The 18,851-nt window shown below is 29.4% G+C and overlaps 1 protein-coding gene and 1 long non-coding RNA gene across 2 annotated transcripts; one reads left to right on the forward strand and one right to left on the reverse strand.

Moving 5' to 3' along the window:
• The first annotated feature begins 4,576 nt into the window (after nucleotides 1-4,576).
• LOC101508460 (phenolic glucoside malonyltransferase 1-like) lies at nucleotides 4,577-6,317 on the forward strand. Its single transcript, XM_004499404.4, has one exon. The coding sequence runs from the start codon at nucleotides 4,752-4,754 to the stop codon at nucleotides 6,171-6,173; it is 1,422 nt and encodes a 473-aa protein (XP_004499461.1). The 5' UTR covers nucleotides 4,577-4,751; the 3' UTR covers nucleotides 6,174-6,317.
• Nucleotides 6,318-8,480: 2,163 nt separating this feature from the next.
• LOC140919565 (uncharacterized) lies at nucleotides 8,481-10,305 on the reverse strand. Its single transcript, XR_012162244.1, has 2 exons — nucleotides 10,085-10,305; nucleotides 8,481-9,954 (listed from the first exon to the last, which is right to left on the reverse strand). It is a non-coding gene; the product is annotated as an uncharacterized lncRNA (long non-coding RNA).
• Between the last annotated feature and the right edge of the window lie 8,546 nt (nucleotides 10,306-18,851).

An 18,851-nucleotide genomic window follows, 5' to 3' on the forward strand; every position in this document is an offset into this window, starting at 1 on the left:
CAGGGGAACAATTTAATTTTGACAGTCAACAACCACATCAAGAAGACAACCGTCGACTATCATTTGCATCAAGCGAAGAGGAATTGTTGTATAACACGTTCAACAGTCGTCATAATACATCTGAGTCCGCTACCCAGTTACTGAATAATATGTGTCAACAAAATTTTCAAATTCCAAGCTTTGGGAATGCATATACTCCGTTGAATCAAATATCTAACTGGACTCAAGGTGGAAGTAGTTCTTCTGCAGCACTTCCACCTAGACATCCTCCACAGCAAGAAGACGAAGATCAAGAAGAAGAAGAACAACAACAAGAAACTCGTGATGTACCAAGGCGTCGTCAAAATCCCGTACGTGTGAGAAAACCTCGACAATGTGGTACTGGAGGCCACCTTCGACATTAATTATCGTAATTTTTGTAACATTTGTGATGTTTTTTATGAATTTGTGATTTTTTTTTATGAATTACCGTTCTTTTGTAAAATTTATGATGTTATTTAATTAAATTATGTAATTTAAAGTTTTATCGTAATTTAAATTTTCTATTTATGTATTTTTATGTATTTTTATGAATTATAATAATTTTAATGTTATATATATATATATATATATATATATATATATATATATTATTTTAATTAAATTTTATTTTTTTACAAAAAACTAACCTTTAAAAGAATGACATTTCGAACTTGGGTTTGCAAAAATTTAATCATAATTTAAAATTCCTATTTATCTATTTTTATGAATCATATTAATTATATATTTATATATATTACTTTTGTTATTTCAACAAAAATTGTAATAATTATTTTTTACAAAAAACTAACCTTTTAAAAATTGACATTTCGAACTTGAATTTCCTAAAATTTTATCGTAATTTAAAATTTTTATTTATCTATTTTTATGAATTATATTAATTATATATATATATATTACTTTTGTTATTTCAATAAAAATTAAAATATTTTTTTAACAAAAAAATTATTTTATAAATGTCCATTTGGATTTATTAAATTTTTTTCATAATTTAAATGTCTATTTATTTATTTTTTTATGTATTTTTATTAATTAAAATAATTAAATTATATATATAATTTAACGAAAAAAAATTGAATTTTTTTTTATTTTAAAGATACCAGTTGGAAGTCGTCATTTAGGAGTAGACCTTCCTTAAGGAAGTCGCCATTCCAAATGGTTAGTATTTTAATTTAAAAAGAGGGTATTTTGGTGTTTTTTTTTTCAGAAAGAGGGCATTGAAAAAGAATTGCCCAATTATTTGAGCACAACAGTTAAGTCCCTCGTATATCTGAAGTTTTTTTAAAAAGAATTAAATAATAATAAATATTTTTGAAACACTTGTTAAAAAATTAAAAAGAAAAATAATAAATTGAAAATGTATTAAAATTTAAGTTATTAAATGTTTAAAAGTTTAAAATTATTCTTTTTAATATAAAATTCTGATTTTTGTTTCTTTAACAAGTATTATTAATATATTTAATATTAAGATATTTAATACACGTGTTAGCAAAATCTTAAATAATATATTTTTTTAAATAATTAAATAATATTTATATAAAAATTAATATATAAAATTTATAATATATATCAAATATATTAATTATTATTAATTAAATTTTAATTCAAATACTTTTTTATAAAAAAAAAACTTGAGAGCATATATATTTTGTTTTGTCTATCTTTGAGAATGGTTCATGAAGATAGACTTATAGATTTTAATAAGAAACATATTTGTTATTTGAATATTATCTTTAAATAATTATATTTTAAAAGTATTAGATATGTTTATTTTTATTTAAATATATCTATAATTAATATTATGAATTATTTTAAAATATAAAAAATGAAAATCAACTAAATATTTATATATAGAGTATTTTAAATATATTAATAGATTAATTTTTTTATAAAACTTAATTTACAATAAATGTTTATAATTAAAGACCGAAAGAAGAGAGTACCAGTATGAAAAAGTTGAAATTAAAAGCAACAACCGCAACAATATTTACTACCCAAGTAATGGATAACGCAACTTTCTTTGTTGTGCAGAGGTTTGTGTGTTGTTCAGAGTAGCAGCTTGATTGTGCTAAGCAAGACCGACTTAAATATTTTATAGATCTTTTTAATTTTAAAAATAAAATTTTAATAAAATAAAAATATAATTTTTAATAATTAAAAAATGATTAAATCAAATTCAGTCTTTATAAAATTAAAAAAGTAAATTTTAGTTTCTATAAAAATTCACAATTTTTTAATCCTTATTTTTTATTCACTTTAATCTTTATTTTATAAAAAATTTATTAAAAAATATATATATTTGAGTTTCTATAAAATTAAAATAGAGTTTATAACTGAATATAAATATTTTAAAGGCTAAACTTAAAATATCATAATTTTATAAGAAATATTAAAAATATATTTAACTTAAAACAAATTCACCTTCATCTTATTATATTAAGAAAAATTTGTGGCATTTACTAATTGGAGCGTCTGTGCTGTTGAGTTGTTTGCACAACCTAATAGCCTAATAGTATCTGGGACTAGGTCTATCTTTAAGATTATGGTAAAGTTGTTAGAATTACACTAAACTACCGTGATTTTGCTAAAACTATAATTTTTAATTTTAAAAAACTACGGCAACACGACTACTAACTTTTTTATAAGAAAAGGGACTTCTAACATATTATCCATTAGAAAAGAGCAATTACCAATTACACAATAGACTTCAACATCTTACTTTTTATAAAATTTTAAATTTAATTACTTTTGTTCTTCTTTTTTCATATATTTATAAAAATAGTTCACTTATTTTAAAATCAAGACTTTTCCTCTATTTTCATATATGTTACAAGTTTGATCATAAATTTGTACCCTACAAATTGATATTTTTAGCTTAAAAGATGATGATTTTTTGTCTTATGATTTAAAGTTTAAAGTATATATAATGTTAGTGTAAAGAGTTTTTATATAGATAGTGAATTACAACTATCTTATATATTATTTGACTTGTGTCGTAATCACCTTCGAAATGATGGACAAAAATGATTATAATACGCTGTATAAAATATTTTACATTGATAGTGTATGCAAATTAAATTTTTTATCCTTAAAAAAATATTTTACATTGATAGTGTATGCAAATTAAACTTTTTATCCTTAAAGGAATATTTCCTCTATAAATTTAAAATCGGAACTATGAATCATTATTTTTTCGATTAAAAATTATCATTTTATAAGTCAAAATTATAGTTTAAAACCAAAATTGCAAAAAAAGAAGAGTAAAAAAATTTGATTTTAATATAAGGAGATTATTTTCGTGAATGTGGTAAAATAATGTAATTAAGTCAAAAGATTTAAAAAATTTAAAAATATCTAGTATATGCAGTCATGTTCATTCAATTTAGAATTTAGAATTCAACATTTAACACCAACATTATATGTTCATTTGAGAGAGTTTTAAAATTATAATTTTAAATATTTCTTCTTAAATATGAATGGTTCTGTAAATTTTTGCTCTAAAATAATTTTAAATACTGTGTTTTTATAGGAAAATAAAACATTTTAAATTTTCTAAAATGATTTCGATGGAGGAGTTATACTTTCTTTTTAAAATAGTAATTATATAAATTTCAATCAAAATCAACTAAAAATACTAAGACGAATGATAAAAGTTTCAAAAATTGTTGTAAATGGATGAGTTGCATGCACCTTAAAAACTCTTTAACAGTACCAGCCAACCTTTTCTTTTACCAATACCACCAAACTTATGCATTAATAATTGGTTCGATAGTATGAACTAATTGGAAATTTCAAATATTCCACTATGTCCTATGTGATGACTGCGAATGTAATACTAAAAAACAAAAAAAGCTACAGCCATACTTTTGTGACCCAAACAAAATCTTGAATCGGTCTTTGTTTCTATTTTCTATTACTAAATGAAAGAAATAGACCACAAGCAAATAGTATTGGAAATAATACAATATTTTTTGGTAGCTTAGGAGATAACGGAGCTTATACATTTCCGTCTTATAGAATATTCGTAGTTCTGTGTTATTTTTTTGTAGTTGAAAACTACAAGTTTTGTGCATCCATCTAGAAGACATGTTTTACTCTCAGCTATATCATTGATATTTGAGGAAATTTTATACTTTTTATTCTAGATATAAGACATTGTTAGGCGAATTTTAAGGGCCATGGAAACTTTCTATATTTAAAAATTATTAAAAGTTATAACGAAAATTAGTGACTCTTATAAATATAAATGAATAATTCTTTTTCATTTTAAATATAAATTTATTTATAGATTTATCATTTTTAAATTTTGATGAATTTATATTTATATTGTTCTTAGTTAATATATTCTTCTAATTTAAATAAATAAATATTATTTTTAATTAAAAAATATAAAATAAAAACTATTTATGTTTGTTCGACTAATTGAATTTTTAAGGATATATTTAATTTTTTTATTTAAAATTACAATTAAGTCATTGTTTTGAGAAGAAAAAGACTATTATAAAAAGTGTGGTAGATCTCTACTTAAGATTTGGACCACTTTTAAGAGTAATCCGCACGTATTTTTTTCATAGATTCATCTTTTCTTCTCTCTTATCATTTTGAAATCTTTATATTCTATTGGACACATTTTTCCTCACAACAAATATTATTCCCTCTTATCTTTCAAAGCTAAGAAATTCATTCAAACAAGAACACTTCCTCTCTTTCACATGGCTTCCAACAACAATCTCAAAATCCACGAACACTTCAAAGTTGTTCCTCAATCATCATCAACCCAAACAACAACACTCCCTCTCACATTCTTCGACACACTTTGGCTAAGATTCCATCCAGTAGAACGTATTTTCTTCTACACCCTCCCAAATTCACAATCACACCCCTCTCACTTCTTCCAAAAAATTATTCCAAATCTAAAGTCTTCACTCTCTTTAACCCTCCAGCATTTTCTCCCCTTAGCTGGTAAAATCGTTTGGCCTTCAGAAAAACCAATAATCCAATACACACCAAATGATTCTGTTTCATTGATCATTGCTGAATCTGATTCAGATTTCAACCATGTCATTGAAAATTCACCTCATGAGGCTTCTCTGTCTCGTTCTTTTATACCCCATTTAGAATCAACCGATTCTTTTGCTTCTATTATCTCCATTCAGATAACCCTTTTTCCAAAAAATGGATTTTCCATCGGAATCACCACTCATCATGCTGTTCTTGATGGAAAATCTTCAACCATGTTCATCGAAGCTTGGTCTTATCTAAACAAAAAAACAATTGAAACAGAACAACATTTTCCAACTTTGTTACCAAAGTTAGAACCTTTATTCAATAGAGAAATCATCAAAGACCAAAATGAACTTAGTGATTTATTCATGAATAACTGGAAAAGCTTCTTAACCCAGATGTTCCCAAATGAAAAAGGAAACGAAAAATGCTTGAAAATTTTACCTTTTGAACCAAAACTCAAAGACCATGTTCGTGCAACTTTCAACCTCACACGTGAAGATTTGGATAAAATAAAGAAAAGGGTATTATCAAAATGGGAAAATTTTTACACCAATGAGTCAAAGCCACAAAATTTATCATCTTTTGTTCTTACTTGTGCTTACTCACTCATTTGTATTGCAAAAGCTATTCATGGAGTTGAAAAGGAGAAAGAGAAATTTTCATTTGCTTTCACAGTTGATTGTAGAACAAGGTTAGAACCGTCAATACCAAATAATTATTTTGGGAATTGTGTCTGGGGACGTATGGTTGAATCACAACCGTTGGATTTCATAAAGGAAGATGGTTTGGTTTTAGTAGCTAAAAGTATTTATGATACAATAAAGATGATAAATGAAAAAGGTGTTCTTGAAGGAGCAAATGATGTATTTTCTAAATATGCTTCTTTGGCTAGTGAAAAAGTTGAAATGATAAGTGTGGCAGGGTCTAATAGATTTGGTGTTTATGGAATTGATTTTGGTTGGGGAAAAGCTTCTAAAGTGGAGATAATATCAATTGATAGAGGTTTAACTATTGGTTTGGCAGAAAGCAAAGATGGGAGTGGTGGAATTGAAATTGGACTTGTTCTTAAAAAGAATGTGATGGATCTTTTTAGCACTTTGTTTCATGAAGGATTATGTATTACTTGATGATTGTGGGGTGCAAGTGCAATTATTATGGTGATTAATCTTTAATCTTTCTATTTATGGATTAGATCAAGTGGATATCATTCATCAGTAATTTTAAGTTTGTATTTCGAACCAAAAATAGTATTGAGTTTTTTTCTTCTTGAATTATGTTCTAAACAAGTTTTAGCTTACATTTGATTTAGTGGTAGCTATTTATGATTTTGGATAAATTTATTTTATTAAATCAATTTTGATTAATACTATTTTCTAGTATTAGTTATCATAATCAATAGAGATGAATAATTATTGTGTCCCGGGTTTGTATTTCCTTTACATTTCTCAGACATTGCAATGTGCTGTCGACATGAATTTTGTGAAGCTACACTTTCAAGCATAAGATTATCGTGCTACTTTTCCTTTTTAGATTCGGTTATAAATAGATATTAAAGTCTTAATCTAATTGATAAATATCGATATGTTACATTGTTATATTATATTTTAAATTTGAATTTATGATTTTACAGTTATGTGAGTTAATTACAATGATATTTACTTTCTTTGAATATAATAAAAAAATCTTACATTTAAAGTTATAAATTATTTTAAAAAAAACTTTTAAACTTTAGCATTAAATTAATATCAATTATAAAAAAATAATAATAATGATTTCATACTTTTAAAATTACTTTTATCTCTAATAAAAGTGAAGAAAAACATATATTTGCTTTTATGAAGAATTCTAAGGAGCTTTAAAATGTTATAAATTAATATGAATTTTATAACATGCATTATGATTATACTTCTAAGTTTTTATTACGGAGATTATACTATTATTTTTTCTCCACCTAGACACTCTCCAAGTGATTAAAAATGTAATATATTTAATTTAGGGTTTAGAGTATTATCTATTACATCATTCTCCTATTCCTTCTCCTATTCCTTGCTGTTCGTTTTGTTTTCGGTGCCAGCAAAAATCTTAAAGTAATCTTTGTTTTTTGTTTTGGAAAATGATGTATGGCTACTTCTCTCTTCTCACACACACACACACACACACACACACACACACACACACACACACACACACACACACACACACACACACACACACACACACACACACACACACACACACACACACACACACACACACACACACACACACACACACACACACACACACACACACACACACACACACACACACACACACACACACACACACACACACACACACACACACACACACACACACACACACACACACACACACACACACACACACACACACACACACACACACACACACACACACACACACACACACACACCCACACACACACACACACACACACACACACACACATATATATATATATATATTCTCTAAAAGAGACGTGTATCTCAAAAAAAGAGAAATGGAGATATACTGTATTTTTTATTGTTGTAAATCACACATATATTACTAATTAATAAATATATAAGGGCGGTCCTAAAAGTTTATAAGACTATGGTTATAATTATTCTATGGTAATAATTTATTGTATATATAAAATTTTGTAAGTTTAATAATTGAATATTTTTATATTAATAATCATTGCATAAAAGATTATATAAATTGAATATTTATAGTTACATAATCTTATAGTTAATATTTTATTTATATTTTTAAAATGTATTATTTCTTGAATGAACCTAACTTAATAAATTGACATATAATTCTAAAATTTTAGAAATTTTATAAATTTGATCTATTCAGTAATTATTGTTGATTTGACAATTAAATTAATAAAATAATTATAAAATATTCCTAAAGACAACTTTTTTCTAGTTAATAAATATAGTGAGAATGATATTTATATATAAGAGTGAGAGGAATTTATATAAACCTTAAATTTATATAAACCATAGTGTTTACAAAGTGGGGACATGGAACTTGAGGTGTCTTATTTTCAATAGTTGTTGAGGGACTTATGTTAACGAGAGAACAAGTAGTATCATTTGACAACATGCATCTTACCCTTTCTAACAAAGTCTTCTTCATTATTTCAGCCAATCTATTTTGTTGAGGGGTTTTTCTTATAGTATTATTCATGTATACACCATGCTTTTTACAGTAATCATTAAACATAAAAGTATAATATTCCAAAACATTATCAGTCATAAGAGCTTTAATCCTTTTATTGCACTGACTTTCAACCTTAATTTTCCATTATACATAATGTTTGCAGAACTCAAGGTCTCCCAACTTGTCATCACCCAATAGGCCTTACTTACACAACTCATTTAACCTTCTTTCACTTATATGTGTTATAGGCTGGTGTTGGTAACTTCTTTGTTGACTACTGCATTAGTCTCTCTTATGATAATGCTTCTTTTCAACACGCACCAACAACTCTGAGCTCTTTCTCCCTTCATTACTATCCTTGAACCTTTGAGTATTTTTAGTATTGAGTTTTCAACTTTGAAACTGTACCCTTCTTCCTCAAGAGCTCCTAAAGAAATGAGACTTCTTTTTAACTCAAGACAATGTCTTACTTTGGACATGATTTTCACATACCCATCAGCCAACCTTAGCTTAATTGATCCAATACCAATCACCTTGTAAGAGGCATTGTTTCCCATGATTACTTGACCTCCTTCATAAGGCTGATACTCTGGAAACAACTCATCCATTGGACACATGTGATAAGAACACCCCGAATCCATCACCCATTGTTAACACTTCTGAGCTATCATATCCATTTGATTCCATCGAAACATCATAACTATCTTCACCATTGCCTCTATTCTTTGACTTGCTTTCAGGACAATTCTTTTTCAACTGTCCTTCTTTATGATAGATGAAACACTTGTCTTTTGTTTTGAACTTTGATCTTTACTTTTTCTTTCCCTTCCTATCTTTATTTTCATTTCTTCCTTTAACCATGAAACTCTCTTCTGCCTTAGATTCTTTGTCGTCTGACTTCATGGAAAAAAATTTATTATCCATTAATGCAGCTTGCACTTCTTCAAGTGTTATTAAATCTCTCCCATAGATGAGTGTGTCAAAAGGACTTCATATGAGCTAGTTAATGATCGAATTAGCAATAAGGCCTGATCTTCATCCTCCAATTTAGTGCCAATGTTTTCAAGGTGAAGAACCAATCTATTAAATTCATCCACATTTAATTGTAGTACCAGGTTGCATCTTTAAGGTGTATAATATTTTCTTCAAATACAATCTATTTGCTAGAATCTTGGTAATGTAAATATTTTCCAATTTAAACCAAACTACTGCAACAAATTTTTCCTTTGACACTTCCCTCAAAACTTTATCACCCTAGCACAATATTATAGCACTATGAGCCTTACTCATTAGATCTTTCTTTTCTTTCTCTGATAGTGTTGGTGACAACTTCTTTTCTCCTTCAAGGGCATCATCCAATAATTGTTGTTCTAGTACTACCCTCATCTTTAACCTCCATAGAGCAGAGTCATTTTTTCAATTGATTTTTTGATGTTGAATTTTGGCATCTCCATTAAGCCTCCCAAGATTTAACTAGACTCTTGATGCCAATTGTTGAACCAAAAAATCTAACTAACAATCTCAATATACTTCCTTGAGCGAAGTTCACCTTCGCACAAAAATTGAAAGAATAAGAACACATGCGTTTGATGACGGAGTTCAGCCACAATGTGACCTACGTCTCCGTGACTTAGCACCGCCTTGTCCACTTTATTCAAGAATCAATCAATTTGAAGAAATTACAGAGTTTCAACTCTTACCCTCCTCACCAAGTGTTCTATCCAGTCAACTTATATACTAGAGAATGAGAGGGAAGAGATTACAAAAAAAAAAAAAAATAGTAAGCATAACTGCCTAACTATCAATTTCAGCACAAACAAAAAACTAACACAACAAAAATAACTTACTTCATATGCTACATGCTTACCATATTATTGTGTGTGAGAGAGGAAGAAGGCTTGTCATGTTTTTGGTACTCATATCCAATAATTTATTGAGAGAAGGAAAGTAGTTCTCGTAAAAAAAAATAAAAAAGGAAGTGGTTAAGTACTAGAGTGAATGAGTGAAATTTTTTTCTTAATACAACAAGGTTATATTTTTTAAAAGTTTTTATCATTTATTATGTATTTTATATTTAAATTTGAATCAAAATTTAGTACAAATAAAAAATATATAAATTAGTGAAATTAAATACGTATTTCTTATTGTAATAACCATTGGAAAAAACACTAATTAAGATTTTCTATAGATTGTTTAAATATATGTAGCAAATTGGACCCACACAAGTAACTTAAACAACTTAAGTTAGTTTGTCCTATACTCCTATTAGAGGGTTTGAAATTTGAAAAGGGTTTGAAATTTGAAAATAATAGAGCTCTTTTGTTTTCTTTTGTTTATAAGAGCTCTTTTTTTTCTTTCTTTAAAAAATAAGCTATTTTGTTTTCTGTTGTAACTAAATTGAAAGAAAGAGACTACGAGCAAATAGAATGCCGTCAATGACAAAGGTCTACGTTGGAAACAAGACAACCTTTTGTAAATTGATAGAAAAATATATAATTAATAATTTTTTATTATTTTAAAAGATAAATGATTTTGAATTAAAAACAAATAAAAATTTAATAATTAGTTTGAAAACTGTTGGAAATGATGATGATATTAATGGAAGATTGTTAGAAATAATGATGACATAATGAGAGCTAGTCTTGGTGTGAATTGAAAAAATAAGGAAGCCCACATATGAGGGAAAACACACATTAATAGTGTTTACAAAGTGGGGCATGGAACTTGGGGTTTGCCCTAAGGAGTACCCCAATTTTGTAAAGGAGGAAGAATGCATGCCAAATTGACCACCACACGCATGCCTCCGTCTAGTCGGTTGAGTCGGGCCTGTGTCTGGGCTAAGTCGTGTATTATTTTTTAGTATATGAAAAATTAATAAATTATTTATTTATTTAATATTAAACTAATGCTTGCGTTTTTTTATCTCTAATTGATACGTTAATTACGTAATTACCCTCAATTGAGTCAATATTCAACATTTGATCCAGTTTTTCTTCTTGAATTCCTGCATCTGTGTGCCTGGTCAAACCCTAATCTTTGGACTCCTTCGTTGAAAAAGAACACCAAAAGCTCTCTGCATATGAGGCTTTTCTCTACTTCTTCCCCTTTCTATCTCACTTCTTATTTTTCTTTCAAGTGGTCATAATACCATATTACGAGTGGTAGCCATTTGAATACCATATTGAGGGTGTAATTCTAAAATGGTTTTCTACAATACAATATAACTCCGATATAATGCATTTAGGTTGTTTTATCCTAGGGACTTTGTGGTTAAAGAGAGCGACCTAGTCCGTGACTTAACCCAGTAGTAATTTCTGTGTATAAATTGATTTTTTTTAAAGTTTTATAAAAACTCAAAAACAACAATTTTAAGACGTTTCGAGTCATGTCTACCGACGAAATTAATGGGATAGGTTCTTCTGCTTTTGATTCTGATTTCAACAAACCGTTTTGATTTTAGGGATGTCACTTCAAATAATGACAACAAAAGATGTTATTTTTCTTAACTATAAAAAAGATTGCCAACATTTTAAAAGACAACATTCCTATTGTTCCAGAAACAGCTGAACAAACAGAAAAGGCTAAGAAAGCTGCTGAATTAACCCAATGGCAAAATAATTATTACTTATGTAAGAATTATATTCTGAATGGACTTGCTGATGATCTGTATGATTACTATAGTTCCACCAGCGATACTGCTAAACATGTTTGGGATGCTCTAAAGAAGAAATATGATACTGAGGAAGCTGGAGCAAAAAAGTATGCTGTTAGCCGCTACCTCAAATATCAGATGACATATCAGTGGAAGCTCAGTCTCATGAAATTCAGAAAATTGCTTACGAGAGCATCTCTGAAGGTATGTCCCTAAATGAACAGTTTCAAATTGCTCTTATTATTGAAAAACTGTCCCCTGCTTGGAAATATTTTAAAAATTATCTCAGACATAAAACAAAAGAATTATCTCTAGAAAGTATGATAACTTGCCTTAGAATTGAGGAGGAATCTCGTAAGCAAGACCAGAAAGATGAAGTTCTTCTTGTTGCAAATAACAAGAAGAAGAAATTCATTGGCGTAGTTCTGAAGTCAAAGGACAAACAACTTAAGAATCAGAATTGCACCGTAAAGAACAACAACAATAATGGGAACCCTCTTAAGGTCCCAATTATAAGCTAGCAAACACCTCCAAGAAATGGCCTTCTCCCACATTTTCTCTGTTTTAATTATGGGAAAAGGGTCATTTGAGACGCAATTGTAGGAACAAGTCAGCCCCTGCTCAGCAAGCTAACTTGCCAGAAGAGCAATTCATTGCTATGATAACTGATATCAACGTTGTTAGTGGATCAGATGGATGGTGATAGACACTAGCGCCTCACGCCATGTATGTTATGATTGTGCTATGTTTAAAACATACAATACTTCTGAAGATAAGAAAGTGTTGTTGGGAGATTCCCACACCACTAATGTTGCATGTATTGGAGATGTGGAACTGATATTCACCTCTGGAAGAACCTTATTCTGAAGGATGTCACGCACACTCCAGAAATAAGGAAGAATATGGTTTCTTGGTTTCTTCTCAATAAGGCATGGTTTACTCAGTCTATAAATGCAATTTGTACACCATTTTTATAAATGGAATTTTTGTTGGGAAAGGGTACGCCACATATGACATGTTTAAATTGAATGTTGAAATCAATAAAATGTTTCCTTCTGCTTACGTGTTGTGTGATTTTAATATTGGCATGCTAGACTATGTCATATGAACAAATGTGTGATTTCAAACTTAAATCACTTAGGCTTAATTCCAAAGTTATCTTTAAAGGATTTTGAAAAAAATGTGATTTTTGCAGTCAAGCTATAACTAAACTAAATACACTCTAATATATGTGAATTTGATGGGACGTTAACCAGAAATAGAAAATGTTATTTCATCACTTTTATTGACGATTGCTCTGACTATACTTTTTTATATCTAATGAAAAATAAAAGTGAAGCGCTCGACATGTTTAAGATCTTTGTAACTGAAATTTAAAATCAATTTAGTAAAAAGATTAAGGGGTTTCGTAGTGATAGAAGAACATAGTATGATTCTAGTTTATTTAATGAGTTTTATAAAACGCAAGGAATCATACATGAAGTTACTGCACCATATTCACCTGAATTGAATGGTAAAGCTGAAAGAAAGAATAAAACTCTTATTGAACTAGTTGTTGCTATTATGCTTAACTCTGGTGTTGCATCTCACTAGTGGGGGGAAATTATTTTGACTGTTTGCTATGTTTTCAATATAGTTTCTAAATCTAAAAACAAAATATCTCCTTATGAGACAATGAAGAAAAGACAACTCAACTTGTCTTATCTTCAAACATGGGGTTGTCTGGCTTATGTCAGAATCCCCAATCCTAAGCGAATTAAAATCGCTAGTAGAGCCTATGAATATGTATTCATTGGGTATGTAGTAAACAGTAAAGCGTATAGGTTTTATGGCCAAATATGCGAAAGTGATCATATAGTCAAATGATGTTGACTTCTATGAAAATAAATTGGCTTAATTGCAGTTTTGGTCCCCCTATTTTAGCTGAATCGCGAAAGTAGTCCCCCCATTTTGTTTCTCCCCAGTTCTGGTCCCCCAAACAGAATTTTGGTCAAAAACTTAATGAAATTTCATTTTTTAAAGTCGTACTACACCATTTATAATCATAGATTCTAGGTACAATTGTTGCAAATGAGATTTTGAGACATGATGTGACTTAAATAAATGCAAAAAAAATGAAATTTCATCAAATTTGAGACCAAAATTCTATTTGAGGGACCAAAACTGGGGAGAAACAAAATAGGGGGACTACTTTTGCGAATCAGCTAAAATAGGGGGATCAAAACTGCAATTAAGCCAAATAAATTCCTTTTCAAATCGAGAAATAGTGGGGGCAATGAACCTAGTCACATTCCTGTGACAAGAAGCACTGAAAGCAACAAACAAGGTGAAACATAAACTCAAAGAAGTAAGAGAGTAACCCGAATATATGATCTATAATTTAGAAGAGGATCCTGCAAATCTTAAAGAAGCTCTGTCATCATTGGATGCAGATTTATGGCAAAAAGCTATAAACGATGAAATGGATTCTCTAGAGTCTAACAAGACCTGAAATTTAGTAGACTTGCCTCATGGTTGCAAACCAATAGGTTGTAAATGGATCATGAGAAATAAACTAAAAACTGATGGAACTGTTGATAAATACAAGGCACGCCTTGTAGCCAAAGGTTTTAGATAAAGAGAAAATATAGATTTATTCGACACGTTTTTACCAGTCACTAGAATAACATCCATTAGGGTGCTCATATCACTTATTGCTATTCATAACTTGGTGATACATCATTGGCAGCCTCAAGTATGCGACTGATTGTACTAGACCCAACATTGCCTATGTCGTGGGATTGTTGTGCAAGTTTATTAGTAGACCTAGTGTGGAGCATTGACACGCTATTGAAGGAGTCATGAGATACCTAAAAAGGACCATGAGTCTCTAATTACAATATCAAAGATTTCCTGTCGTCCTTGAAGGATACATTGATGATGATTGGAACACTTTATCAGATGACTCCAAAACAACCAATGGCTATATTTTTTGTATAACTGGTGGTGTTGTATATTGGAAATCGAAGAAATAGACTATATTGGCTCAGTCCACTATGGAGTCTGAAATGATAGTACTAGCTACTACTAGTGAAGAAGCAAGCTGGTTGAGATGCTTGCTAACTAAGATCCCTTTATGGGAAAAACCTTTGCCAGTTGTGTTGATCCACTGCGATAGTATCGCAGCTATTGCAAAGATTGAGAATCGTTATTACAACGGTAAGAGACGACAACTACGCCGTAAGAACAACACATTTAGAGAATTACTTTCTAAAGGAGCTGTTATAGTGGATCATGTACGAACTGATGAAAATTTAGCAGATCCTTTTGACGAAAGGATTAGCTAGAGAGAAAGTCCTAATTACATCCAAAAGGATGGGATTATTGTCTATAGATCAATGAGTCACTCATGATGGTACTCAACTTAAAAGACTGGAAATCCAAAGAATTAGGTTCAATGGATAATAACAAGTCATAGTGATATGAGATGAACATGTTATATTATATATGAGAGAAGGATGAAAAAATAAGGATGAAAAAATAGAAACTCTTAATGAGATCTATATGTGGAGTGGAGTACCTAGCTACAGGAGAACTCTAGATAGACTCACCTATGTGAATGTGGAATTAGGTCGCTTTCTATGGAATTTCGAGGCATAATTCCTAGAGCGTTCACTATACTGGGATACAAGTGCAGGACCATAAATGCACGGGCTTTTGAGAATACACCCAATGAAAATGTTCTGTGTTGGTTTGATGTTAGAGATAGTGTTCAAGACTACGAGTCACACTTGTTGAATCTGAATCTTACTTGTTATGCAAAGGTGCAAGGCAAGAGACACCTATGTTTATGCACAATCTTATAGAAGCGTTTAACGATATTTTAGAAACTTTCTTTTTAAATTCAAGTGAGGAGTTGTTGGAAATGATGATGATATTAATGGAAGTTTATTGGAAATAATGATGACATTAATGAGAGCTAGTGTTGGTGTGAATTGAAAAAAATAAGGAAGCCTTACATAGGAGGGATAACACACACTAGTAGTATTTATAAGGTGGAGGTGTGGAATTTAGGGTATGTCCCAAGGGGTACCCCAATTTTGTAAAGGAGAAAAAACACATGCAAAATTGACCACCACACACGTGCGCGCGCGCGCCTCTGTTGCAGTCCTACCGGTTGGCTCGGCCGGACCGGATCTGGGCTAAATGGTGTATTATTTTTTAGTATATGAAAAATTAATAAATTATTTATTTATTTAATATTAAACGAATGCTTGCATTTTTATCTCTTATTGGTACATTAATTATGTAATTGCCCTTCACTGAGTCAAAATTCAACATCTAATCTAGTTTTCCTTCTTGAATTCGTGTATCTGGATGCCCAGTCAAACCCTAATCTTTGGACTCACAAATATGTTATTGCCCGGTCAAAAACCTAGAGAAGTTAGGAGTGCACGATTCTGTGGTCAAAATCTTGGAGCGCACGTTCTGACGGATCGTTTGATTTTCTCTGATCCAATTACAGATTTCCTCTATAAATAGAGGGTTCTCCTCAGTTGGAAAAGCATATTAAAAGCTCTCCGCATCTGATGCTTTTCTCTACTTCTCCCCCTTTCTTTCTCACTTCTTCTTTTTCTTTCGAGTGGTCATAGTACTATATTACGAGTGGTAGTCATCTGACTATCATATAGAAGGTGTAATTCTAGAACGGTTTTTTACGGTGCAGTAGAACTCCGATACAATGTATCTGAGCTGTTTTATCTTAGGGACTTCATAGTTGATAGACTGTCTTGCACAATTTGGACAGTGCCTCGAAACATCTTAAAGAGAGCGACCAACTCAACTCAATAATATTTTCGGTGGCATAAATTGATTTTTTAAAATTTTTTGAAAACTCAAAAACAACAAAGCAAATGAAAAATGTTACATCAAAAGATTTATGCTCATTTATGCAATGAAATTTACACTATATTCATAAATTGATATAGTATAAATTTATAAATTCTTATTAGTTTTTAAAAAAGTATAGTAGATTTAAATTCACTAATTTATCAATCTTTTATTCTTTGTCACTTAGTCTATATATTCTCAATTATTCACTCACCAATAACAATTATACTTTTTGTGATTAGTTGTAAATATTTTTCAAGGTATCCATTAGTATTTACAATAATTTGCAAAAAATAAAATGCTAAAAAATTTACATTTAAATTTGAATATTTTTTATTACATTTTAATAATTCTATATCATTATATTTTAATATTAAAAAAAGTGTGGAATTCGCACGGAGAGAAAAGTCTTATTTAAAAACTTTGTTTAACAAGTACTTTTGACATTTCTGCTCAACAACATATCTCATTGGAATGATCGTGGGAGATAATGGAGATTCTACTTTGCCTTAGATAAATTAATAGAAAATGAATATATATTTTATTATTTTTATGTGTCAAGTTGAATAACAATTAACAAGTCAGACAGTGGTGTATCAATTCACATGTGAATTAAACTTTATTTTTAATTTTGTATACTATTAAAGTATTATTTGAAAAGAATAAAACTTAAAACGCGGATCGAACCACCATATTTTCAAAAAATATATATGCTGTTACATCAGCCGGTGACTTCTCGTTTATTAACTAACATGACACAATAGCAAAAATATATATACTCAAATTTAATGGTACAAAAAATTTTCAGATTTAAAAATTGAGTTTATACTTTTAAAAAACAGACCACTAAAATTGTGAACATATGAAAATAAGGAAAACAAATATATTTAAATCTCAATTTTAAAATAATAAATACATGATGGCGATTATAAGTTGATTCATCTACAATTAAATTTTTCTTGTTTGTAAATTAAACGGTAAAAAACTAGCATACAACTGTGAGATCTCAAATTTAAATTTAAAATATAATATTCAACTTAATCATATTAACATTTATTAGTTAAACTAGACCTTAGAGATCATCTAGAGTCAAATTTATCCATACCTTACTACTTTTCTCTATGTTGTGCCACAAGGAATCTGGATTCAACTCTGAAAAAAGACTTGAAGCAAATGGCAAACAGCCTACGACAAATACTAGTATACAGTGTTGGAAAGAAAACAATGTCCCTTTGTATTTTTTACTATTATTTTTATGGCTTAGATCAGTACAATGTCCCTTGGAGACAATGAATTGGAATTTTGAAGGAGTGACCGACTAGTGGCTTCCTATTGTTCAATGGCGGGCGGTTGAAAAACATGCGTGTTGAACTTTTATTAGGAAAAAAGCTACTAGAAACTTGCATTATATTGTCATATATCACCTATATAACATTTAACATGATAAACAAAACAAAGAGATTTTCTCATAATCAACGTCAACACAAAAGTGAAGCTCAACAATAACACGTAATTCAAAATTTAAATATACTTTACTAATATTCTTGAAAATGACCAAAAGTGGTATTATTGTTGCTTTATCTAAAGTCAAAGGAAAACTTAGGGCACCAACATTTTCAAATAGAATATTTAGCCTCCAATACTACCTACCAAAACCATGGAACCTAATACAGTCAAAAAACAAGTTTTCTTGATTAAAATTGGATAGAAATTTTCTATCCTAACAAACATACAAAGAGCACTCAGAGTTAAATTTTAAGAACATTTTGATCTCACCACTCTAAGATTCTCCAATGAAGAAAATTCGAGCTCAAAATAACATTTGTACAATGAAACCATCGAAGAAAGTGTTGTTGTTTTCCAAATCTTGAGAATCTTGTTGCTCAAAACTACCATTCTAATAATTTTGTACCTTTTGATAGAATGAATCTTCCATTAATTAAAAACCCTTTGACAATCTACAAGATCCTCCTTATATTTATCTTCTAAAATCTTGATAGATAATTCATACTCCTTGATACAAGACTTAGGCAATTATGTGAATGAGATAAAGCGAGAACTTGTTACAACTTATGCAAAAAGATTTAAAATTTGACAACAAAAAAAAAAAAAA

The sequence above is a fragment of the Cicer arietinum genome, chromosome 3 (genome assembly GCF_000331145.2).
Source record: "Cicer arietinum cultivar CDC Frontier isolate Library 1 chromosome 3, Cicar.CDCFrontier_v2.0, whole genome shotgun sequence".
In the NCBI taxonomy this organism is placed as follows: domain Eukaryota; kingdom Viridiplantae; phylum Streptophyta; class Magnoliopsida; order Fabales; family Fabaceae; genus Cicer; species Cicer arietinum.

Coding starts and splice junctions, on each gene's coding strand:
- LOC101508460 (XM_004499404.4), top strand. CDS start 4,752: ATGGCTTCCAACAACAATCTCAAAATCCACGAACACTTCAAAGTTGTT.